Source organism: Calypte anna, chromosome 5A (genome assembly GCF_003957555.1).
Source record: "Calypte anna isolate BGI_N300 chromosome 5A, bCalAnn1_v1.p, whole genome shotgun sequence".
Lineage (NCBI taxonomy): Eukaryota > Metazoa > Chordata > Aves > Apodiformes > Trochilidae > Calypte > Calypte anna.
In genome coordinates, this window is record NC_044251.1 from 538663 (window position 1) to 564147 (window position 25485).

General features: G+C 44.7%; 2 protein-coding genes across 2 annotated transcripts; both read right to left on the reverse strand.

Moving 5' to 3' along the window:
• Nucleotides 1-777: 777 nt before the first annotated feature.
• SYNJ2BP (synaptojanin 2 binding protein) lies at nt 778-8266 on the reverse strand. The gene is made up of 4 exons (XM_030452322.1): nt 7622-8266; nt 3410-3546; nt 2036-2131; nt 778-1417 (listed from the first exon to the last, which is right to left on the reverse strand). The coding sequence occupies exons 1-4, from the start codon at nt 7971-7973 to the stop codon at nt 1277-1279; spliced, it is 726 nt and encodes a 241-aa protein (XP_030308182.1). The 5' UTR covers nt 7974-8266; the 3' UTR covers nt 778-1276.
• A 4234-nt stretch (nt 8267-12500) lies between these two features.
• On the reverse strand, nt 12501-23698 carry MED6 (mediator complex subunit 6). The gene is made up of 8 exons (XM_030452554.1): nt 23597-23698; nt 19358-19517; nt 18235-18326; nt 15204-15286; nt 14419-14527; nt 13855-13970; nt 13556-13583; nt 12501-12990 (listed from the first exon to the last, which is right to left on the reverse strand). Exons 1-8 carry the CDS (start codon nt 23616-23618, stop codon nt 12860-12862), a joined length of 741 nt encoding a protein of 246 aa, XP_030308414.1. The 5' UTR covers nt 23619-23698; the 3' UTR covers nt 12501-12859.
• Between the last annotated feature and the right edge of the window lie 1787 nt (nt 23699-25485).

The following is a 25485-nucleotide window of genomic DNA, read 5'->3' on the forward strand; positions in this document are numbered from 1 at the left end:
AGAGACCAGACCATTCATTTTGCTTTCCTTTCACAAAAACAACACAACACATTGATTTCTTAAAGACAAGAGGAACAGTTCTTACCCCAAAGAGCTCACGTCAGCTGGGGCATTTAAAACGATTCAAATCACAGAGAGGAGATGAGGCCCTGCAGATAGATTCAGAAACATGCTTTCCAGAGCAAGGGTCTCACCCTATGGTTTCACTTGCTAAGCCTCACCCTGGCTTACACCTGCCAGTCTGTCTCCTGAGCATCACATGAGTCTTCACAAACAAGCAACAGCCAGGATGATCCCAGCCTGCTCTTGGCTTCCCCGTTTCAATCACTGTAAGATTTTCTGACTGCAGAAAGCAAGCTGCTACAGAAAACTTTACCTCCAGTATCCCTCATCCAAAAAAAAATAGCCCCCAAACCAGACTTTTAACCTGAGACATGCAGATTTCAACCTACTTGATGGACAGAGGAACTATTGCTTCATTACAAATTGAAAGACACTTCTGCAGCTTCAGCATACCCAAATCTCTTGCCTCAGCTTATCCTTCTGATTCAGCTGTCTGCCTGCTTCTCTCCAGGATGCCAGCACGTTGTGGAAAGTTTCCTTTTACAACTCTGACCCAAGAATGAGCAGTCATTCTGGCACTCCAAGCCATTTTTGTAGCAGCAGGCTATCTTCTGTCTTTCCAGAACTGGTAGACTACTTCACCAGGACTGTTATATCAGTAGCTATGCTGATGATTATACCTGTGAAACCACAGAACAGGCTTTATACATTTTACTTAAGGCATTTATTTAGCAAAACCAACAAAAACTCAATTGAAAAAATAATATACCCTCCATATTGCTCCTCTTTATTCATAGTTCAGACAGGGATCATCAGTTGCAAGAAAAATTCAGTGGAAACAAGGCAAAGCCTCTATAGTAAGTGTTTTTGATTTAAAACCACCCCCAAGCCCCACCCCTTAAACCAAGTCACATCTGAAACTATGGAACAGATGAGTGTGTTTGAAAGTTCGTGGTGCAAAATAGAGAAGGATGGCAAAACCTCCTCAGATGAGTCAAAACCAGAGCTATTCCACTCTCCACATGAACACAGCCAACTCCCTTCCCCTCTTCCTCTCTGTGACAGAATCAATATATTAAGAACATCAGCAGCAGCTTTATGATAGGCAATGATCCTTTTTGGCATCAGTCCAGTGATAAGATCGTTGATTCTCTATCTTTAAATTACATCAGAGCTGTGTAAAAGAGGCAGTGGCACCCAAAACGTGCACTCTTCACATCCGCTGTCGATACCTCAGCCAGATCCAGACTGCTCCTGCAGCAAGTGCCAAGCCTGGCACAAGAAGGGCTGCTAGAGGAAGACCACCTGATTCTCCATCACCTTGATGACCTACAGGGCCGTTCTGTGGCTGCAACTACAAGATGAAAAACAGTTTTATTATTTTTATTTCCTCTGCCAACTTCAGTGCTAGCCAGGGATGTTCAAAGTACAACAGTGGATTAAGGATGCCCCTCCTTCTATAGCCAAAATAGTTCCAGTATGTTTAAATCATAGCAGCCCAGATTTCTTCCTTTGTGATGGGCTGCACATGCACATCCACCCTAACAGGAGTGATGATCTCTAAAACAACACGGGAGTTTTGTCTCCAGTAAAACTTTGGCCTCTGAAACAAAACTGGAGAACTTGAGATGCTGTCTTCACACATAAATCTTTGAGAAAAGATCTGTGAGAAAACACACCATACTCCAGCAAAAAAAAAGAATAGACCCAGGGGCTGCTCCAAACTCACCTCTTCACTGATAACTATCACAAACAAGTGATGGATGGGTGATTACAGATGTGATCAACTAGAGATGGCCATAATTCAACCAAAATCTTTACACATAATGCATACTGAGCATCTAAACACGGTGGTTCAGATGAAACTGAAACACGGTGGTTCAGATGTTTCTTCATGATACAGACTGCTACCAGTCACAGAAATCAGTCCCATCTGCAGCAGAAACAACCCTAAGGACCAGGTAAAACATACCCTGCGCTGGATTTTCAGAGACACTTCACAGCCTGCATTCCTGAACAGTTCCACAGCATCCTTGTGCCGCAGATCCTTCAAGTCTTTGCCATTGATCTAGCAAAAAAAGGAAAAGAGCAACCAATTGCTGAAGGGCAAAAAGCAAATTTTTAATCATGCATTTCACAAAATTCTGCATTTGGGGCATGATACTGTGTCAGCAGCATCCATATTCACCCATTGAGGTTACACAAGAAACTCCAAGCCAAAACACAGAGGTACTGAAACTAACTGCCTAGATGCAACACCAGAATGTAAGATGACTGTTGTGCCAATAGCAGCTTACCTTGCTGCTCTACTGGAAACAAATCAAAGGCGTAATTCTGACAGCTAATGAAGATAAAAGAGCAGCTACAGCAAAATTGTTACTATGAGGCTCTTTCCCATATGTTCCCTTGACTGGTCTAACTTTGAAGTCCTGTTTGAAAGAGTGTTGTAAATATGCATTTAAAAGCATACTGATGGAACAGAAGAAAATGAAGATTTGCATACCTATTGGCATCCACCTTAAAGTGTCAGCATTTTTCTGAATTCAAAATACTTCCTTGTGGCAGAAGTTTCACTGATTTCATTCACTAAATATAATCGTATTTAACCCATTTTGTCTTTTTCATTCCCATTATCTCTAACTATATCCCCTGAGATCATACCCAGTGCCTCCCTCCTCTTGAAATTTGACTCCCCAAATACAAGTACATAAACATTAAACTGTCAAGAAAAGCTAACTTAGTATCATTTCCTGGTTCAATAACAGGATCCAATTAGTGCAAGGTACTCTATAGAGGCTAAAACGATCACATGTGGAATGTCATAAGCAAGCATAAAATAAAATCAAGGAGTATTAAAAGATTATGTATTGCACTACGAGAGGCTACTTCTTCACTCATAACTCTGTATAGGATATTGTCTTGTATGATTTCCAGCTGTCTGAAGGAAAAAGAGGACTGAACATCAGACACTTCAAGATTTTTCTAAAAGAAGCAGCCTGAATCATTATGCAATGAACAGTTTTATGGTTCTACAGCTTAAAAACCCCACTGAGCACGAGGATCAGGAACCTCTGGAATCTCTAACTACCAATGTCTGGAAACTAAAAAGGTGGGAGACTGATTTATTTTTTTTTAACACAGGTATGTTCTGCTGCAGGCAAGAGACACTCTGAGGGATTCTAAAACCTTAGGGAGCAAGTGACAGAGGAAATACAAACACAGCACCAAAGAGTTCTTCCTAGAGAGGTGAAGAAGGCAGAAAAGATGGGCAAACCTGCATCTCACATCCCTCTGCTGCTCAGAGCACCTGAGGAACACCCGGGGCAACAGAAGAAAGGGCTCTTACCGCTACAATTTTATCTCCTTCCTGTAGCCGCCCATCAAGGTAAGCTGCCCCATCCTTTTTGATCCGGCTGACATAGATGCTGTTGTCATTGGCAATATACTGCTGATCTGTCCCACCAACAATGTTGAAGCCCAGCCCTAAGGTAAGCCAAAGAGAAAGCTGATGAGAAAAAGCTCTAAGCTTCATACGTGACTGCTGTTGTTGGGGACTGTACCCTCCTCCACAACACCTGTCTACACCACCCGTTCCAATCATCACTGTCTAGAAAAGTTACACCCATGAAACTCGCCTTGAAAGCAGAGGAGAGACCCTGAATGCCTTTATTCCATAAAGCATCTATGAGCTGTTTCCAGGTGGGTGTTGGGGAAATACTGAGGAACACACACACCAGCAGTCCTGAGATGCTGATGCAGCCCTCAGCAGGAAAATGCCTTCTCAGCACAGCATGAAAGGAAAGCATTGTGCATTTCACAGGAGGCTATAGTAAATCATTACCTTTAAGCAACAAGAAATCATGCTTGACAAGTGTTTTGTGAGCTGGGGAACAGAGTTAGGAAAGGCAAGAAGCACTAGACCCTGTCTACAGATGAGGAAAAAGGCAAGAGGAACTGTGCCACCAACCCAAGGGCACCCAGAACTCAGAAGGTTCCTGTGCCACATCCAACGAGCTGGAACTGATGTCCCTCACCTCCAAGAACAAGATTAGCTTACATGGAGCTGGTTCAGATTGTATGTAATCACTTTGTTCTGTTTTAGGAAGTCAAAACATGACAAGAAATAATGACAAAGTTCTTGGATCTGAAGTAAAACAAAAAGGAGAGCATGTACATTAACTGATGTCCACGTTTTTGTTATGTTTCGTATTGCACTCTAAGCCTTGATTAGAGATCTTTAGCTGGAAACAGCTGCTGAATTAAAGTGCAGTTAAAGATTAAGACCTCCTTTCATCAAAACCCAGAAAAGCAAATTGGATTCCAAACCTGGAAAACCCCATGTTACGAGCACATTCACCATTGCACATGCAGCTCAGCTTTTCTGTAAATGACAGTAAGTGACAAGGGATGGGGAAAGATTCCCTAAGAAGAGGTTTGTAATTAAAAAAGAAGGTAAAGTCAAGAAAAAATAAATAAGATAAATAAAAATAAAATAAATACACAATCAAAGCAAATTAAAAAAAAAAAACCAACCCACACTTCTTTTTCTGACATAAAACAGTCATCCAAAACCTATTACCAAGAACAGCTAAAGGCAAATTCTTCCCACATACAGCCAGGCTCATTTATTTATTTATTTATTCTTTCTTTCATACTTTCTCCCAAAGTTGGGACTAGAAACTCTGAGATGGATGGCTGCAAATGGAAGGAAACCCACCTTGTGCCTGCCGGCAAGCAGCATTTGGAATCAGTCACAGAAGATTAAAGGATGTACAAGATGAGTCATGCTATTTTAAGTGTGCATCTACAGCTGGGAAGCAAAGAAGCAGTAACAGGAATATTGCCACACCTTTTTTTTTTTCTTTCCTCCTCTTTCTGGCAGCTACAGACAAATGAGGAAGAAAATGGAAGCAGCAGCAGGCTGTAGAAATACTGACATTTCATTAGCTAGACCAATACCTATTCCAAGAAGGGACAGTTGGGTGCAATAACTCGCCCATCAATGGGAATTTAAAAAAAAAAATAAAAATCCATGAAACTAAATATTATCTGATGGGAAACCTATGAGATGGGAACACGGGGAATCAATACTACAGAAAGTATAAGGTTTAATCAGTGTTCATTAAAAAGCCAGAAAGAACGAGTAAGAGATTTAGAGTACACCAATTTTGTCTCACATTTATTAAAAACTATTTATGTAAATGGAAAAAGCATATTCATTTCAAGTTCTTCCCCACAACTAGAAAAGCAGTCAAAAGCCAGAGCTTTCATCAGCAGGGGCAACATGAAACTGGAGCACACCTTTGAGACAAAAAGCAGCAGCTGCTCATGATAGGCAAAGTATTCACAGGGCTTTGTCACTGTGCAGGCTCTGGTATAAACTTTCTGACCTTCCCTGAGGCTGCAGATCTCTATTCACCAAAACATAAAAACTTCCCCATAAAGACAATTTTTTTTTTAATTATATTTTTTTTAAAAAATCCTGATTGGTAGGATTAGGAAGAGAGATAGAATAACAGTGCAAACTGAACTGCTGGAGTGATTTAGTTTTCCATAAGATCACATTTCTGCTGCCTAATTTCAGCCTGGTACTTTACAAGGACATTTCAGAAAGAGGTGAGACACACACACTGTTTTTCCACTAAATTTGTTCACCATCTCAGCAAACTTTTGCCAGAGATTCTTTAGCATCAGACCTATTTTTTTCAAGTTGCTGTCAAAACTCCGATGAGGGAGATTATGGGATTGCACTGTGCTATACAAATAAAAGCATTTTCCTCTCGTGGATATGAATAATAACGTGCATGGTAAATGTATCAAGGTTGTAAGGGGCCGTAGGACCTTCAAATCAAGTGACATAGTTATAAACCAGACTGAAAATTCACACTTTAGGGACAGGACAAGTTTTGCTCGTGGTAACACGGTAGCTACATGCAAGCTTTCTCAACACTGGCTTTCAACATCCCCTTCCACCTCCTTCAAAATTTCAGGCTCTCAAATGTCTGGAAACAGCTTTCCTGTCAGAATTGGCTTCCCTTAAGAAATATTTTCCACTGACAAGCACGGCTTCGTTGTGTTCAGCTCCTGGCTGTGCTGGCAGGGCTACTACACAGTTTCCAGCCCAGAGGCCACTCCGGTGAGCAGAGGGGCTGCCTGCTGGGCTCACTCACCCTTGGGCTGTGACATGGGGGCAGAATCAGCCTCAGACAGGTACAGGAACTACAATCACCCTGCAGAAAGAAAAATGGCACTGACGCCAATGATGTGGGTGCCTCAGATCCCTGTGGAGCCACGGCCAGCCAGCAGCCGTGCACACAGAAGGAATGCTGCCACATTTCCTTTCATAGAATCATTGAACAGTGTGGGTTGGAGGGTGCCTTAAAGAGAAAGTGTTCATGTACTAAAGTAGAGCTCCAGCTCCACAGCCTCCTAGGAGCCGGAGGAGCCAGGCTATTCACTCCAGAGCCATTTCAGTGCTAATTTGCCACACTTCAGAGAGAGGGATTTGAAGTTTAGTCTGGAGGAGGCTCAGGGGAGACCTCATCACTCTCTACAACTCCCTGAAAGGAGGTTGGAGCCAGGGGGGGGTTGGGCTCTTTTCCCAGGCAACTCTCAGCAAGACAAGAGGGCAGGGTCTCAAGTTGTGCCAGGGGAGGTTTAGGTTGGATATTAGAAAGAAATTCTTTCCAGATAGGGGTGATCAGACATTGGAATGGGCTGCCCAGGGAGGTGGTGGATTCTCCATCCCTAAACGTTTTAAAGAAGAGCCTGGATGTGGCACTGAGTGCCATGGGCTGGGAACCACGGTGGTAGTGGATCAAGGATTGGACTTGATCATCCCAGAGGCCCTTTCCAACACGGCTGATTCTACGAATTTAGGGAAAACGTGAAGGGCATCGCAAATCCTGTACAAACACGAGGGTGAACCGGCGCCTGGGTGCTGCCACCAGAGCACCGCTGCTGTGACAGGAACAGCAGAGCCGAAGATGGCCCTGGAGCACTCCTCTCCCCTCACCACCCTGGAGCCCTCTCTAGATCCACCGCGACCAGCTCACGGGAAGCTGACAGTACAGGACAGGGTCACAGAGCAGGGTCACAGGGTACGGTCACTTCACGTTTTTCGAAACGCCCCTTCACATGGGCTTTCCGACATGGCTGAGCACCTGCCACCGCACTTCACAACCACGGGAGATACCAACTCCCGGGAAAAACAGAAGAAATCCACCCGAGAAACCAAAGCCTGGGCCCCCCTCCCGCGCAGGTCACCGGCCTTTCCCACAGCGCGACTGCCACGGGCCACGCCGCGCACGACAGACCCACAGCGGCCGGGAACCTCCGGGCCGCCGCGCCGATGCCTGGGAGCGGGCACTGAGCTCCCCGTCCTGACCGCCGGGACCCTCCCGTCTCTCACCGAGCATCCCCCCCGGCCACCCCACCACCACCACCCCCCGCGCTCACCGCCAGCCTCCCCTCCCCTTTCCTCCTCTCCCGGGGCAGCGCAGCAGCCGCGGTCGCGGTGGCACCGGTGGCGAGGGGGGGGAGGGCTCCGCCGCCTTACCCGAGGGTCTGCGGGTGAGGCAGATGACCTCCTCGGAAAACCGTCCGCCGTCCGCCACGCTGCCGTTCATGCTGCGGCCTGAAGGTGAAGTCGGCTCCCGGGGCAGCTGCTTTCGTTTCCTCGGCCGCCGCCACGCCGCGGAGCGATGGGAGTTGTAGTCCGCGCCTCCTGGGGACGGGGCGCCGGTACCAGGCAGCGCTGCCGGGCCTGAGGAAGAGGCTGAGAGCGGGGAGGAGCGCCGGGGCACAGCACCGGCCTTTGTCTGCGGGACCCGGCTCTCACAGCGGGCCAGGGGCTTGTGGTGGCCGTGCCGTCCGAACCGCTGCCGGCAGGCGTCCGGAGAGAGGCACATCCTTCGAGCTGAGGGCCCCGGAGCCGCGGAGCGCGTCTTCGCCCTCCCTTCCCCCCCTCAGCATCCTTGCCTGACCCCGGACCGGAGGCGAGTTTCTCAGGAAAGGCAGAGAGCAGGCGGTATTTCGCTAGGGTGGGCATAGCAGAGCAATGTAGAGATGTGTGACCTGCTCCCAGCCCTTTGAACCGGCTTCCCAGCGAACTGGAAAGCTGATCAGATGGCGGAGGGCAGAAGCAAACGCCCAACGCAGAGAAGTAGCACGGAGAGCACCCGTGCCAGGTCCTGCTTACCCCGGGATTTTTAAATGCATACTTCTGCTGTGTGACCATTCCTTAAGTTACAGAAAAGGCCCTAATAAACCACTCTACAAACTTGCTGGAGGCATCTCTTGCTCCACTCCTCCCCACCAAAAAAAGTTGCCTACTAGCTTGTGTCTTTCAATATAAATGCAGCTATATACTTAGGACTACAAATTACTCTGGTTCCATTGTTGAGCTCATGGCAGTTATTCTTGAGGGGTGGAAGTGTCAACATCAGTTTGCAGCACTGTGTTAAGCCCCTGATGCTATTCCTTCTGCATTGAAGCTACATAAAAAGGGATGACACTTGGTTTCAGTTTAGTAGAGCCTTGCACTTCTGTAAAAGAGGAGAGGAGGGAGAGATTCCCATTATATGGCAACGAACAGGTTTGAAGAAAAAATGACTGACCTTACAGTAGAGCAGGGAAAAAAATACCACAGCAATCCATAGCTACTTCAACAGCAGAAACATTTGTTTGGCAGGTGTAACTGGCTTCTTCATGATTCATCAGTGGTTTTCAATTTTTTTTCCAATCTTCTAGCACTGTAAAATTTCCAGTGAAGGTGCAAAAATACAGAATTTAATCCTACCAGCAAGAAGTTGCTTTTCCTCACTCACTTTTTGACCATGTCACTCACTTTTAGGAAAAGATCACAAAACTCAGCAGCCTTGTGGACCACAGCTTGAAACCCACTGTCCTGACAAGTAAGTGAAGGCTATTTTTATGAGATCAATAATAAATCATAACTCATCCCACTAGAAAAATTTCTCATTCACCCACCTATGATCCCCATAGGATACAGGAGGCCACTTGTCACACAGATGATTCATTTGTTCTGTGAATGATTGCACAGCAACAAAAGCAACAAAAATTTACCTTCTTCTCCAAGAAAAAAAGAATAGTCTTGAGCCTTGAATGCCTAGCTATCAGCATTTGCTTAGCTGTTGAAAAAAATATAGAAAAAAAATCAAAAAAAGTTTTGTTCAGAAGCCATCTGCTGGCTTGGTGAAGCTGCATCTTCACTGTTTTTCTCAGAGGGAACCTCTGTGTCTCAACATAAATCTAATCTCTCCCCTTTGCCCCGTCCCTCCTGCTGCCTGTACCCTTCTAACCTTGCTCCAAGTACAGCTCATTATGGCAAAGATAACGTACTGACTGTGCAAACAGCATCTTTCTTTGCTAGGAAAAGGTTACCAAAAGACAAAGTACAGGGGCAGGGCGACCAAGAAAAGTGGCTGAGAACAATGCATGGCCCTGTCAGACCTTGTTTAGAGAAGAGCTGGAAGAGACAGTAATTCAGCTCCATCTGAGACACCATTAGCTTTACACACTGAATTGAGGGAGCTGAAACACCCTTCTTCCAACAGTCTGGCTTGATCTGTGCATCTATATCTGCAAGAAATACATGCATGTGTATGCATGCCTGTCCATGCAAACACACACATTTACATACACTTTGAGACAGAATATTTTTATCAGAGTTCTGGGTCATTTTTAACTCCTCCTACCCAGTGATTCAGGCCAAGAAAAGCCCTTTTTAACTCTGAATGGTTACTGCCTAAGAGCAAAATTAGTGCCAGCTCTCCTCTACAACCAAAACTCTCCTCTGCAACCAAATCTCTCCTCTATTCAAACAAAAGTGACATGAGGCAAAACTCAGAACTGCTGGCTTGTTTCCCTTTCATCTGTTAAGTTTCACAAATACTGAATGTCTTTTGAGGGACTTTGACATTCAGGCTCCAAACCAAGAGTCAGTGTATAGATACCAGAGAGAAAAGGCTGAAATTCTCATGCACTGTTACTGCCAAGAACATAGCTGCTTAACAGCTTTTTGCCAGGAAATTACTAGGAGCTTAACAGCAATATCTGACATGGTGTTACCTGAGTAAGTTCATATCAAAGCTGACTTATTTTAGAATATCTTGTCAGCAAGAAACAGGATGAGAAGATATTTACTCATTTGGCAAACCTTCAGCATTGAAGGACAGCTATTAATCAACACACTGATTGGTAACATCCCTTGCTATTCTCTCAGGAAAAGATCATTTCCATGGAAGAGTCTTATCACATTCAAATGTATTGTTCCATGTGTGGAAGCCATTTTCTGTTCCTCAATTGCTGAGATGCTGGCACTTTAATTCAGATGGGATCAGACCTTTTAATGCTCTCAGACACCAGCCCACACCAGACATTTCTGCCAAAACCAGAAAGGCTGCTAAGAGATGCAGACTTGAGAACAGTCAGCCCTTTCAATCCCACTTTTATCTCTGAAACAGCTCAAACTCTGACCATGGAGCATAACAGCTCAATCTAACTGTATCTCCAATTCAGCTTCAATACTTTGTCCTCTGTTCTTGCACTACAAGACAGAACAAGGGTTCTCTGCTTTCCTACTTGCTTCACAGTACTTTATAAAAACCCCACACTTGTCTTTTCTTTCCCAAGGTATTAAAGTCTTGGTCCTCCCAGTGGCTTCATAGGAGAAACCTTCTCTTCCTCATTTTATTGCCCTTCTTCAAATTCCTCTACCCTAGGAGAATTCTTTTTAGAATTCTGGGCTGTACACCACACTTTAGTTGTGGTGAAGTCCAGTGACTGACAGAATGCTTTGCTTGTCCTGTATGTTCTAGCATTCATTTTTGACCACAGCAACAAAGAATCTTTCTTCTGCTAGTAAAGTTCCTTCTAGTAATGTTCTGCTAGTCATGTATCCTTGGTGTATGAGTAGTTAATTCTTCTGTGTTGAAAAAACAAACCAACAAAACCACTCCAGATCTTCATCCCTGTGTAGTCTGTATCTTTCTTACCCAATTTTTTCCAAATAGCATACAGGTTCTTAGTAATATGAATAGCTACAGGGATACTCATCTTCTTCAGTGGCCATTGCCAAGGATTTTATTCTGAACATCAAAAATGCTGCAAAGACTCCTGATTTTCCTCACCACTCATGCCTCACTTCTGGAACCCCTCTTTTCCATCATGGGGGCAGACACGATGGTAACTTTGGTGCTTCCTGAGCTCCTTGCCTTCAGAAGAATTTCTTTAATGGAAGAAAGAATCAACTCCCTTTTGTTTCCCACTAACTTATAATTATTCAATGCTGACTAACAAGCTTGGTCTTCTTCTGAGCATCTCAAAATTACTGCTTTCTGCATTTTCACTTGATTTAAGAGTTCACACCAGCTTATTATCTACTATCTATGTTTGGAGAAATAGCTGTTCAAATGTGATGATGCAAGTGGTAGGAAGCAGAAGCACACACTGAAGTACACTGGTGTTTGATTTTTACACCTGTATCTGCACCAACAGCAAACAGCTACTGGATGTAACATGTCAGCTTTGAATTACAGGGCAAAAATTATGTGGGTCTTTCCATCATTCAATAGCTACCCAGTCAGAGCTGATGATTAGTTACTGAAATAGAGTCTCTTGCAACCTCAAAATAGATCTGACACAGCCACTTAAGCATATCCCAGCTTTCCTTCCTATCTACATGTTGTACAGGTGTACAGACCTTTCTCTGGCTTATCATTTACTACAAAAAAACCAAGCAACATTTGTGAAAAGAAAACAAGCTATTTCAAGGATTGCTCTATTAAATAAAAAAACCCAAAACAAACCACTCATTCCTCTGCAATGGATGACTTCTAATTTCTCTGAAAAACAAATTGTTGTTTAAGCAACATTTTTAAATAGCAAAGTGCACAGCTTTCAGTGAACTTTCTCTTCCACTGCCTTACCTCCTCAGGTCTGAAAAGGAGATGACTGATCAAGGTGATCAGATGTAGCAACAAAGAGTGAGGAACACAGAGGAAGAAATTTAATTGATATTTAAGTTGAAATAGACAGTGAAAAAAAAAAAAGAATATAAGCAGCTTCACCACGTGTGCAGCAGCAAGACATTTTAGTCTGTTCTATGTGATAAATCTTTCTCACAGAACAATAGCTTTTATAGTAAAAGACTTAACTATTAAGTAAAATGAATGCTCAAGAACAGTCAGAGACAACAGCTTGGCATCTAATTACACATATCTGAGCATCCTGTTATCAAATCTTTTGTCCCAAGCATACTAATGGTACAACAATTTATAGCAGGAAGGCTAAAACTTTTACTTGTACTTTTATTCCTTAAAATAGCACACAATATATTGATATCCAATGAAAAAAAATGCTCCTGACACGTATGGCATATTTGGTCCTAACAAAGTGAGCACTTTAGGAAGGCATTCCAGCAGCCAGGAATTTTATTGACCAAGAATTCTGGGGTTTTAATATAAAAGTTTTATTTCTTACGTAGGAAACCAAGACACAAGGGATGCAAGAGTTTGTAAAGATTTCAGGAGGTTGCAAAAATAGGTCTGTGTAAAAACCATTCCCAGAAGCCAACATTCCAAATCAGATGAAGACTGAGAACACCCTCTTTGAGGAAGCTCACACCCTGACATTAACATTTCTGTGGCAGGTTTCTACAGAAAAAGCTGTTACAGGAACTCCAGCTCCTGAACTGTCAGTCTCAGCTGAAGAGGAGCAAGAATATCCTGTTCTCCAGGTATTGACTAACCCAGACATGCAACAACTTCTCCACTCACTGGAGTCTCATCCGTTTTTCAGGTGGTCCTTTGGGGCCAGCACTCTGCTGAGCATTCTTAACAGTCTCTTTTTCCTCTGGCTTGACAGCTTCAGGGGCTGGTTCTGGATCCTTCTTTATTTGATCCACTTAAGTAACAGCAAAAGAAAGTTAAACCTCCAATTTTAATTCCCAAACTACCATTCAGAGTAAAAATACTGTATCACAGAGTAAAAATACTGTATTAAAAATACTGTTGATGTCAAAATGAATTTCAAAGGTATAGGAATAGCCAAGGACTAAGCTTGTACCTATGCAGGTAAGAGATACAGTCTGTGCTTTCCCTGTTCTGAGGTTGCTCACCATCAACTCAAAGCCTTCATGTGCTTTCTTGTGCTTCTAGTACCATCACTGGGATGCTGGACTCACCAAACTGTTCCCTCATTTACCCTTTCACCCTCCTCCTGCTTTCAAAGACCATTTCCTGCATTTGGATCTCCAGACAATAATTTTACACAGAAAGGACAGGAGTAGAACACACATTTTGTCCAGTTTCACTCTGGCTGTTACAGAGAACTCTTACCTAGAACTTTGCTCTTACCCTGCACAATTAGGCAATGTCAAATTCCTATAAGCAAGAAGCTTCTATGACCCCTGGCAGACACTGATACCAGAGCCTATTCTTAAGTCTTGTGAGAATATCAAGAGTTTTACCTGGGACAGGCTTTTCTCCAGGCTTTTGCTGTGCAGGAGGAAGAAAAAAAAAACAACACATCAGTGGAACCAAAGTGATAATTCTTAACCCTTCCTATGACTGACTTGGAAATATAAACCCAGCAATATGCTCTTATACATAGGAATATGCCCTTGTACATTAGGGCAATATAATGCCCTTATACATAAGAATTGAGGGTAGAAGGGATCACTAAATACACTTTAAGTAACACCCAATTCACATTTTTAACATCCAGTTTCTCCTTTGACAACTGAAAACTGTGGCTTATGTGTCATACCTGAACAAATCTGGGTGGAAATTTTTGTCTTAGGTCTAAAAGTAAAGCATCCACCCGTTGCCTTTGGAAAATAGAACTTGGTTCTTCTTTCTTCTTGGCTTTTGGCTTAGCTTTCTCTGCAGGTCACAGAAAGATAAGAGAAAATTGTATTTAAAATTCTGTTCTCTTAGCAGCTCTTTGTTGTATGACAAGTTGGTGTTCATCCCTCATTTAAAACTTCATCTATATTTTTCCCTTTGACACCAGTTTTGACTTTGATTTATTTATTTTTTTTTTTGTGGCAGACAGGTTAAGAACAACTTTTACCTCCTGAAAACCTGCTCTGGCTTCTGAAAATGTACTTTGTTCTCCAGTGGGTTGAACAGTTGCCTACTTTGTTGCCACATATCACCATTTTTATTTCCCACCCATGCGGAGAAGAGCAGAGAAGAGCAAGATTCCTTCCACCCCACTGACCTTTCAGAAAGGCAAGACACATAACATCACCTCTGTACCATCACCCTGCATTGCCTCAAGCTTTTCTCTGCATTACTTTCCCTCTCCAGGAACAACCAGTAACCATACCTCGTTCTTCCTGGTCTTTGAAATGCCACCAGTATCCCTTGGATGGGTGATAGCGACAGTAGGACATGGCTTCCTCAAAAGCAGACTGAATCCCATGCACTGCAGTGAGCTTCCAGAACAAGAACATGAGGCAGTGTTCAGGATTGAAGGAGAAAAGACAGCATACATGTTTTTTAAAGCAGGGATTTATAAAAATTTGTATTCTATATCCCCTTTTCTTCTGTGCAGGGAATTTGGAACATCTAGCTGTGGATCAAGAATGGAATGTAATGTAATAAGCTCCTGCAAGACCTCTTCTGAAGTGTTTTTCTAAACTGAAAAACTTGCAAAAGTAGTTTACTGGAACAGAAAAAAGCAAAAGAAACCCAAGTATTCAGTTTAAAAAGAAATACCACACCAACATAAAAACATTAACCAAGAAAAAGAGAAATATTACATTACTTTAACATTCCAATGCAAGCTTCACTGGATATGTATTTAATTAGTATTTCACATTTATCTGCCATTTAATTTTTTCTTTTGATTATTCAAACCTCATGTTCTGCCAATTGTGTGGCTTCAGCTATTCTGATTCTTCATCCACAGACAATGTATCCTACTTTTTGGACCACACTGCACCCTCTCAAGTGGGAAGCACACCATATTAACCAGTGGGGTTTGCTTTAAGTTTCTGCATACTACCTAGGATCGTTCCTCAAAGCAGTGAGGGAGGCATCAGAACAGCCTGAGGAACAACCAGAAGTAAAAGCAGACACAAACTGGTACACATCACACAGAACACTTACAACTCTGGAGTTAATGACAGATCCCAAGTCAGGTGCCTGGTAAATTACTCCAGCAATGATGTAGTAGTCAGCTAATGGAATAACTGTGAGAATAAAGGAAAAAAAGAAACAAAGCAGGATCAGTTTAAAGCTATGGATGAAGACTCTATTTGCTGCTGAATTTCAGAAGTAACAGCAGCAAATTCAATATTCATCTCATCACAAGATTTTCTAACTTCTCCTTCAAAGTGCTTTGTTGACCCCCTAGCCACAGAGTGATAAGGAGAAAGAAAAAACCAAGGTCTGCTTTATGCTTTAAAGCATCAGCTCTAAGTCCTGTCCTGCAAACAAATCACTGACCTTACAAGAGCTGGGGTTTTCAGAGCTACACAGAAGTCACAGGAACTGCTCTGGAAGAAATTCCACTTGCCTCTGCTACTGGTGAAAACCCACAAGAATGTAAAGATCTCATTCCTCTGGTCTCAGATTTCCTCAACTTGCACAGTCCTCTTAGGTAGGTTTCCCAGACCCAATGGCAGCTAAGCACCTGCAGAGCATGTCTTTCTAAATTAGTAACATTATGCCAGAGAAAAGACAGTCTTTCAAAGGCATTTCCTAACTTGGAACCTTTACTGACCCATCAAAAGTTGTTCTTCCTCTGCACTGCAGCTCTAGTGAGCACCATCATTACCTCCATAACACCCTGCCAAGTGTTTTCCTGTTGAGAAACTACAGCCATGCTATCAGCTTCACATCCCCCAGGCTCTTACCTTCTCACACATTTGTTCCAGTTCCTCCATCTGTATTAACACATTCTGTCTGAAGCCACATTCTGGCAGGACTCAATCCATCCAGTACTTGCATTTTAGGGAAGTTGGAGACCTGCCTAAACTAACACACTAGACAGCTGTATGCATACTGCAGCCAGCACCCACTTCCCAAACGAAGAAAGATCCTCAGAATTCCCTTAGTGCCAGGTGGAACATGGCACAGCAGAGCAGCTCACGACTCTGTACCAAAGCACTCTACTTTCCTACACAATTAACTCTCCCTAATCACTTGATCTAGAGATTTTTCCAAAATCACTACAAACAGGCAAAAACTTGGGTTAAATTGTTTGAACTATACATTTTGAAAAAACACACAGGAGTCATAAGACATTCCTGCACCAGTTATACTGAAGTACTGAGCACTAGCTGGGAATTCATTTTACTTTACTTTTTCCATCCCCATTTTTGTGTCTGAAATGCACTAATATTTTTATCAGAATAAAATGAAACACGTGGGTAACACAGACCTAGGGAACGATGCCACTCCACCAAGGTACCTAGCATAAACTGTCCAGTCACAATGGCAAAATCATCCACAAGTGCCAGTTAAGTGCCACCAAACATGTATCTGCAGTACAGCACCAGTGTTGTGGAATACACAAGTACTCTGCCTCAAGTCTACCCTTGATCTAAGTGTCAAAACAAGAAACTGAAGACTGCTATTTCCACACTCACCTTTTGAAAGCTAGATTCAAAACCTTTAATAAAGAAACAACTTGAAAAATCTCCTAAAGAAGGAACTGCAATATAAAGAGGCCATCACCTGGTATAGGCAAGTAGGAAGCATTGCTAGAAAAGGCAAAGACCCAAATGCATATACAGAGCCTAAGTCACTAAAAACAATTAAAGAAATAACTAGCAAAGATGCTTTCATTTCTGTAAAGCTTAACCTGAAATAATCTATATTGTTTCACATATACATGCAGCAATCACAGAAGACAAACCAAAAACTATTGAAATATAGCTACTTTTTCAATTAATCACACACACGATAATTTAAGGTTAAAAAGGAATTATGAAGCTAGTTGCGTGGAAATAGGAAAAAACATTAAGGTATTTCATTTCAAACCTGAATAGGTCAACAGTGACACCAGGAAGGAGGGGTTGCTGCTGTCACAAGATTGCCTCACAATTCCAAAATAATCCTCAGTTCTCAGAGGAATAACGAAAATACTGTTTGTTATCTTATGGTCATTTTTCACACAGGTTATAATCTTCTGTTAACAAGATCCTATTCAGCAGCATTCTCAGCCCAAAGCCAAAGATGGAAACAGTGCAGAATAAGAGAGTGATGTGACACAAACAGAAGCATGAAGAATCCCTCCCTTAGCTAATGGAAATCATGGTTTTCCAAAATAAATCACACAGTGGCCACTTCAGATGATTAGTTCAAATTAAACTCAGCTCATCAGCCTCAATCGTAAGCCTTATATTCAAATAATTTGAATGAAATCTGGGCCCCTCAGCTCAGGAAGGAGATTGAGGTGCTGGAGCAGGTCCAGAGAAGAGCAAGGAGGCTGTGAAAGGATCCAGCACAAGTCCTGTGAGGAAGGGCTGAGGGAGCTAGGGGTGTTGAGGCTGGAGAAGAGGAGGCTCAGGGGAGACCTCATCACTCTCTCCAACTCCCTGAAAGGAGGTTGGAGCCAGGGGGGGGTTGGGCTCTTTTCCCAGGCAACTCTCAGCAAGACAAGAGGGCAGGGTCTCAAGTTGTGCCAGGGGAGGTTTAGGTTGGAGATGAGAAAGAATTTCTTTCTGGAGAGGGTGATCAGGCATTGGAATGGGCTGCCCAGGGAAGTAGTGGATTCTCCATGTCTGGAGATATTTCCAAAGAGCCTGGATGTGGCACTGAGTGCCATGGGCTGGGAACCACGGGGGGAGTGGATCAAGGGTTGGACTTGATGATCTCTGAGGTCCCTTCCAACCTAGCCAGTCCTATGATTCTATGATAACACTATTCTCAATTTCTCCTGGCAAAACACACCCCCAGGCAGAACTTTCTGCCTGCACCCCTCCCCTTTCACCACAAGATGGCAATCCCTGCTGTTACCACACCAGCACTCACTCACAAAACATCTCCACCCACCCCACTTCATGCCGTTTTATCTAGATGTAAAATAAAGACAGCAAAGGGGAATCAGACGTGCTTGAACACAGATTATGAACAGATAAAAGAGACTGAATGATTTTCCTTCTCAAAAGCAACAAGGACTGAGTGACCTTACCTTGTGTTGGAGATTGCCTTTGCTGCTTTCGGATAATGAAGAGAATGGGCTCTTGAGCATGAAGAAGGATGTACTCCACTCCAACCATCTGGCTGAAAAAGCAGAATCAGAGTAAGTATCTTCCTCAAAGGTATAATCTGTGGGATGTGAAGAGCTACCCAAGGTCCTGGCAGTAAAGGAATGAAGGAATGATCTACTTCTTCTAAGTAAAATGCAGTAAGTAAGGGCATAGTAGGATTTTCCTAAGCTATCAAAACCCAGGTGCATAGAAAAAGGGAGCTGCAACAACCTGACATAACACTGAAGCAGAACACACCAGCAAAGAAATAAACAGCAAGAAAGATAACATTCATCATAGAGATGTCATTGAACAAAGACACAAAGGACCAGTGTATGATGTGACCATCTCTGTGTCTGACCTTAAAATCCTCTCTGCAACCACATCTGAGTACAAGTGACTTTACTAATGAACTTCCTGCTCAGCCTGTACACTCCCAGTAAGACTGCAGTCTTTAAATAGTTCTCAATCATCTCACTTGTGCTCAGTGTAGCAGATGGATTACTGCAAAGAAAGTTAGCTTGTGCATGCTGCAATCTCATTACACAACCATCTCCGTGATCCACTTACTTACAACTCCTGCTATTTTTATTATTCATACTTAAAAGCTATCTCTTTGGAGAAACTCTGTACTAATTATGGCACAGAGCCAGCAGGACATGGAAGCACAAACTGTGAACTCAAAGTATCCCCTAACATAAACCCTACTCACCACAGAAAAACATTTAGCTATATTACCATTACTCAGGTTCTGTTCAGCCAGGAGGATGAAAGAAGACAGATTTTCTAATCCAGAGAACTATCATAAGGTGATTTACTGGAATCTCAGAACATAGATGGAAACCTTCATGCTTTCACCTCCCTGCAATGGCATAAGAGGATGCAGAAGCTTCCAAAATAAGAACAAACAGAAACTACAAACCGAAAACCTGGGCTCCCTGGCAAGTGGTGGGGTCTGAAGAGCACAGAGGGATGTTTTCCAATATGCTTCCATGAAACCATCAAAGCCTCCGAATGGTGGGACAAAGGACACTGCACAGGAAGCAGTTCCAAATCCCAACTTACTTCAGGTGATCCAGGGTCATCCTCTGCATTTTGACCACTTCGTTGTTACAGGTCCGGTCATAGAAGGGGTTGCTGCGTTCTGAGAAATAGTCCAGCACACTCCCATTATTTAATATGGGGATCCAGGAGCTGTCAACCCAGGAGATCCCCAAGAGATTATCTGGGAAGAGAAATCTACACTGAGTATCACAGCAGGAAGGAAAACAACACAACAACACCTCCAAGAGTAAACTGCCACCACTTAGGGGCTGTAGCAGGGGAAGGAGATGGAACAGAACCTCACAGGAACCAGTTCTAACAATAAAATGTATTTCACAGAGTTCAGTATTTGAGAGCCTCTAGCTTTCTGCACTTCTGTTGTGTGCACACAATAGAAACACAGCCTTCTTTTATTACTGCACCTTTTTTTCCTCAGCTACTCACTGCTGGTACACCTTCATGTCTCCAGAATGTGAGCAGGGTGTGCATGTGTGCTCTGTACAGGTGGGGGTTAATTAGCTCTGATATTCCATATAATGTTACCATACTATATCTACTCAGTAGTATTATATAGCTTATTTTATGAACCACAGCATGAGCTAAGTAGAAAGACAACCCAAAGCATGATTCCTTTTGCAATCTAGGTCTCTGATACGTAAGTTTAATTTACTAAACTAAGTTAGAACCAGTTACAGGGGAGGAAGGAGGAGTGGCACACACCCCACACTAACCCTGAGCCTGGTTCTGTTTTAAAATGATTTATTTCTTACAAAAGCAGCTTCCAAGCTGTAAACTACAATGCTGAAAAACAGACAAAACACTTCTGAGATCTGCTATTTAAACCAAGAGTTTTCTATTGCTAAAGCCAACGAGTAAACTACTGAGTGGAACAAAATGGTGGCACTGGTTGACATCCCTAGGATGGTCTGGTATTAAAATACTTATCTCTGTGATAACACAAAGGCTGATACTGTTATGTTTCCAAGATTATTGGGTTGTTATGTAGCTGAAATCTGTAATAAAGAGATTATTATTATGTAATAAAGAGATAAAAGCCCAAGAGATACAGAAATGCTATCTTTGGGCAGATGCTCCAGAGCAGTCTTGAACAAGAGATTCTACTCCCAACTCAACACTCATCTGCCAAACTGCCTGCAGCAGGTTACTTATCCCATAATTCTGTGGATATTGCAAAAATCCAACTATAAAGTATTAACAAACATTTTTAAAGCAGGCTTTTTAAATGAAACATGGTCTATAATCTGAAAATCATTATATGCCACCTAAGCTTCTACAGATTTGTGGACACTTTAATTAAAATCCCTGGATTTCAGTCTTCCACTGCTGTGAAATTATGTTACTCAAGCAGACCAAAGAATCAATTCCACAGCCCACAAATCTGCTCATACCAAAGATCCATGAGGCACCACAAAAAGCACCCTGAAATCCATCCATTTTAAATTGCATCAGCAGGAAACAGACTTTCCAAGCCACAAGAAAGCAGAAAACAAACCCATGCAGTGTTCAGAATTACAAACACGAAGCAAGGAGAAGCCAGTTAAGGCTGAAGAACCCAAACTCCCCTCCCACAGGAACCAGTCCAGGACATTCAAGCATTACACAGAAACTCAGAACTCCCATTCTTCATTCCACTGTGAATATTTTACTGCTGCAACAAGCTCAAGGATGACTGGAGCAGTTCCAAAAATGTCAGCTCATATACAGTTAGCACCTTCTCTGAGAGGCAGTTAATAAATTAACACTAGGTGTCCAGAAAACCAGGAAAAATAAAGCATAAATAGCCAGATGTAAGTAATCTGGCCTTGTTTATCTCAGAATTGCCAGACTCTTTCATAGAAGCAGGGCAGGAGCAGAAGCATTCCTGTTATTTCACACAGACTGTTCTCTCCTCTCACTATAAAGAAAGGAAATCTCAGAAACACAGCACCAAGATCCATTATTGAGCATTTAATTTGTGGCAGCACTGATTATCCTAAACCAAATACAGACTTTCCTTCCCAGCAGACCCATAATCCTAAATGCTTGCATTCCTGACACCATAAATTCTGGGACTAGAATCCCAGTACAAACTTTTCTTGTTTGTATAACTAACATTAACCACATGTCCCATGATGTCAGGCACACTTCACATGTACATGGAGCCATCATGATGTCTATAGACTGATAAATGTGTCATAAAATGGAATATAAAGCTGGCTTTAAGGTTCAATTATCTACAGTTGCCCAGTGCCTGGATTTATAACTGCAAGACTGTTGTTTTAAGTTACTCTTGAAAACAGGAGGAAGAACCAAACCATTCATGAACCCAACTCCAAGTCTGGAGTTACACTCCAGACAGTGAAAATGTACAGAACTGTAGAACTCCTGTTTTTCTGACTTTTGAAAAACTCTTCAGTAATTCCTGGATCCTTAAAGCCAAAACTGTGCAGAAAGTGTGGAATACTGCCACACCAGACAGTGACTCTAGTGATCTCCTAAGCAAACAATGGAATTAAAGGTTTTACCCAGGGATCAGTGTTGGGCCCAGTTCTGTTCAATATCTTTAGTGATGATTTAGATGAGAGGATTGAGTCCATCATCAGCAAGTTTGCTGATGACACCAAGCTGGGGAGAAGTGTTGATCAGCTGGAAGGCAGGAGGGCTCTGCAGAGGGACCTGGACAGACTGGAGAGTTGGGCTGACTCCAATGGGATGAGCTTCAACAAGGCCAAGTGCCGGGTCCTGCACTTTGGCCACAACAACCCCATGGGGAGCTCCAGGCTGGGCACAGAGTGGCAGAAAGGGACCTGGGAGTCTGGATTGCCAGGAAGCTGAAGAGGAGCCAGCAGTGTGGCCAGGTGGCCAAGAAGGCCAATGGCATCCTGGGCTGGCTCAGGAACAGCGTGGCCAGCAGGTCCAGGGAAGGGATTCTGCCCCTGTGCTCAGCCCTGGTGAGGCCACAGCTTGAGTCCTGTGTCCAGTTCTGGGCCCCTCAGCTCAGGAAGGATATCGAGGTCCTGGAGCAGGTCCAAAGGTGGGCAACCAGGCTGGTGAAGGGACTCGAACACAGATCCTATGATGAGAGGCTGAGGGAGCTGGGGGTGTTGAGGCTGGAGAAGAGGAGGCTCAGGGGAGACCTCATCACTCTCTCCAACTCCCTGAAAGGAGGTTGGAGCCAGGGGGGGGTTGGGCTCTTTTCCCAGGCAACTCTCAGCAAGACAAGAGGGCAGGGTCTCAAGTTGTGCCGGGGGAAGTTCAGATTGGATATTAGAAAGAATTTTTTCACGGAAAGGGTGATCAGACATTGGAACGGGCTGCCTGGGGAGGTGGTGGACTCTTCGTCCCTGGAGACATTTAGAAAGCGACTCGATGTGGCACTCAGTGCCATGGTCTAGTGACTGTGCCGGTAGTTGATCAAGGGTTGGACTCGATGATCTCTGAGGTCCCTTCCAACCCAGCCTATTCTATGATTCTATGATTCTATGATCTGAGAAAGGAGCCTGAGGGGAGGTCTTACCACCCTCTACAACCTGAAAGGAGGTTGTATCCTTAGGTGAGTATTGGTGAGGAGGTAAGGATTGGTCTGTTGGGCTCTGCTCCCAAATAAGTGATAGGACAAGAGGCAAAGCCCCAGGGGAGCTTTAGATTAGCTATTAGGAAAAAATACCTTCACTGAAAGGGCTGTCAGGCACTGAACAGGGAGAGGCTTGAGTCACCACCTGCCTGCTATTCTGAGAAGGGAACACTGATGTTTATTTTAGAGCTGAGACAGAGCGGGGTTAGTGCTTCCCTCTGCAGTTCAAACCCAGACACCTCGCTAACGTTTCCCCCAACACATCCACTCCTTCTATTCATATCCCCGAATCCTCACCCAAAGCCTCTCCCTCTCTCAGCTCCTAACACCCGCCCTGCCCCATCCCCTCCACCCGAAGCACCCTCAAGATAAAAACAGACAAACCCACAGCACGGGCCTCCTGCAGGCTCCCTCCCTGTTACACCTTGGAGCTAAAACTCTCCTTTTTCAGCTGTTTCCATGGGTTACCACCTTCCCCTCCTCTCCCCATTCCCCCCCCCCGGGCCTTCTCCTTCCCACCGAATGCCCACGCCACAGCACGGAGGGAGCTCACCCCTCCCTGCTCCCCGCCGCAGCTCAGCGCAGCTCGGCCCGGAGAGGGCTTCCCAAGGCCCGGGGAACCCGTCTCGTCCCGTCCCGTCCCGTCCCGTCCCACAGCGCTGAGCCCCGAGTGCCCCCGGGCCTACCTCTGATATCCACGGCAGCCATGGCGGGGAGGCGGCCCGGGAAGGAAGCGGATAGAGCGGCACCGGACACAGAGACGGGAGGACAGAGCGGCAACGAGAGGGGAGGAGCCAAGGGAGGGGCGGGACGGGGACTGCGGGAGCGGGAATGGGATGGGATGGGATGGGATGGGATGGGATGGGATGGGATGGGATGGGATGGGATGGGATGGGATGGGATGGGATGGGATGAATGGGATGGGATGGGGTGAATGGGATGGGATGGGATGGGATGGGATGGGATGAATGGGATGGGATGGGGTGAATGGGATGGGATGGGTGGGATGGATGGGATGGGATGGGGTGAATGGGATGGGATGGGATGGGAGGGGATGGGGTGAATGGGATGGGATGGGATGGGATGGGATGGATGGGGTGGGATGGGATGGGTGGGATGGGATGGATGGGATGGGGTGGGATGGGATGGGGTGGGATGGGATGGGATGGGATGGGATGGGATGGGATGGGATGGGGATGGGATGGGGATGGGATGGGGATGGGATGGGGATGGGATGGGATGGGGATGGGATGGGGATGGGATGGGATGGGGATGGGATGGGGATGGGGTGAATGGGATGGGATGGGTGGGATGGATGGGATGGGGTGGGATGGGATGGGGTGAATGGGATGGGATGGGATGGGGTGAATGGGATGGGATGGGTGGGATGGATGGGATGGGGTGGGATGGGATGGGGTGAATGGGATGGGATGGGGTGAATGGGATGGGATGGGATGGGATGGGGCGGGATGGGATGGGATGGATGGGATGGGATGGGATGGGATGGATGGGATGGATGGGATGGGAGGGGAGGGGATGGGATGGGATGGGGTGGGATGGGGTGAATGGGATGGGATGGGATGGGATGGGGATGGGATGGGATGGGATGGGGTGGGATGGGTGGGATGGGATGGGGTGGGATGGGGTGGGATGGGATGGGGTGAATGGGATGGGATGGGTGGGATGGATGGGATGGGGTGGGATGGGATGGGGTGAATGGGATGGGATGGGATGGATGGGATGGGATGGGGTGAATGGGATGGGGTGGGGTGGGGGGAATGGATGGGATAGGATTTGTGGGGGAGAAGCAGGATGGGGTGTGGTGAGATGGGGTGGGGGTTGGGGTGGGATGGGAATGGAATGGGATAGGATGGGGGTAATGGGATGGGGTGGGGGGAAGTCGTTTAGGGGGGGAATGGGATGGGGTGAGCTGAGGTGTGGGTTGGGGTGCACTGGGATGGGATGGAGGGGTGAGATGGGGTAGGATGTGGGGGATGGGGTGGGCTGTGTTTTATAATTCTCTGCACTCTGGGAAGCCCCGTGCTCTGAAATCCCTCTGAGATTAAGAACCCAAAATAAAATTTTTGTAATCTCTAAAAGGTGTCCTTTAACACAGAGCAGTTTGTGCAAATAAATTTCATAATGTCTGAAAAAAAAACCCCACAGTGATGTGCCCTGGGGAAACTCCCAACCTCTGCTTCAAACCAGGCTTTGTTTCAGAGGTAAACAAAACTGAACAGTGTAAGAAAGCAAAGTGCAGAGGAGAACTGCCCATCCTTACAGGAAGACATGAAAATACAGCCCTTGATAGTTTCTGAAGGCAGAGGTACATTATAGAATCATAGAATCACAGAACCATAGAATGGGCTGGGTTGGAAGGGACCTCAGAGCTCATCAAGTCCAACCCTTGATCCACTCCCCCCGTGGTTCCCAGCCCATGGCACTCAGTGCCACATCCAGGCTCTTTGGAAAGATCTCCAGACACAGAGAATCCACTACTTCCCTGGGCAGCCCATTCCAATGCCTGATCACCCTCTCCAGAAAGAAATTCTTTCTAATCTCCAACCTAAACCTC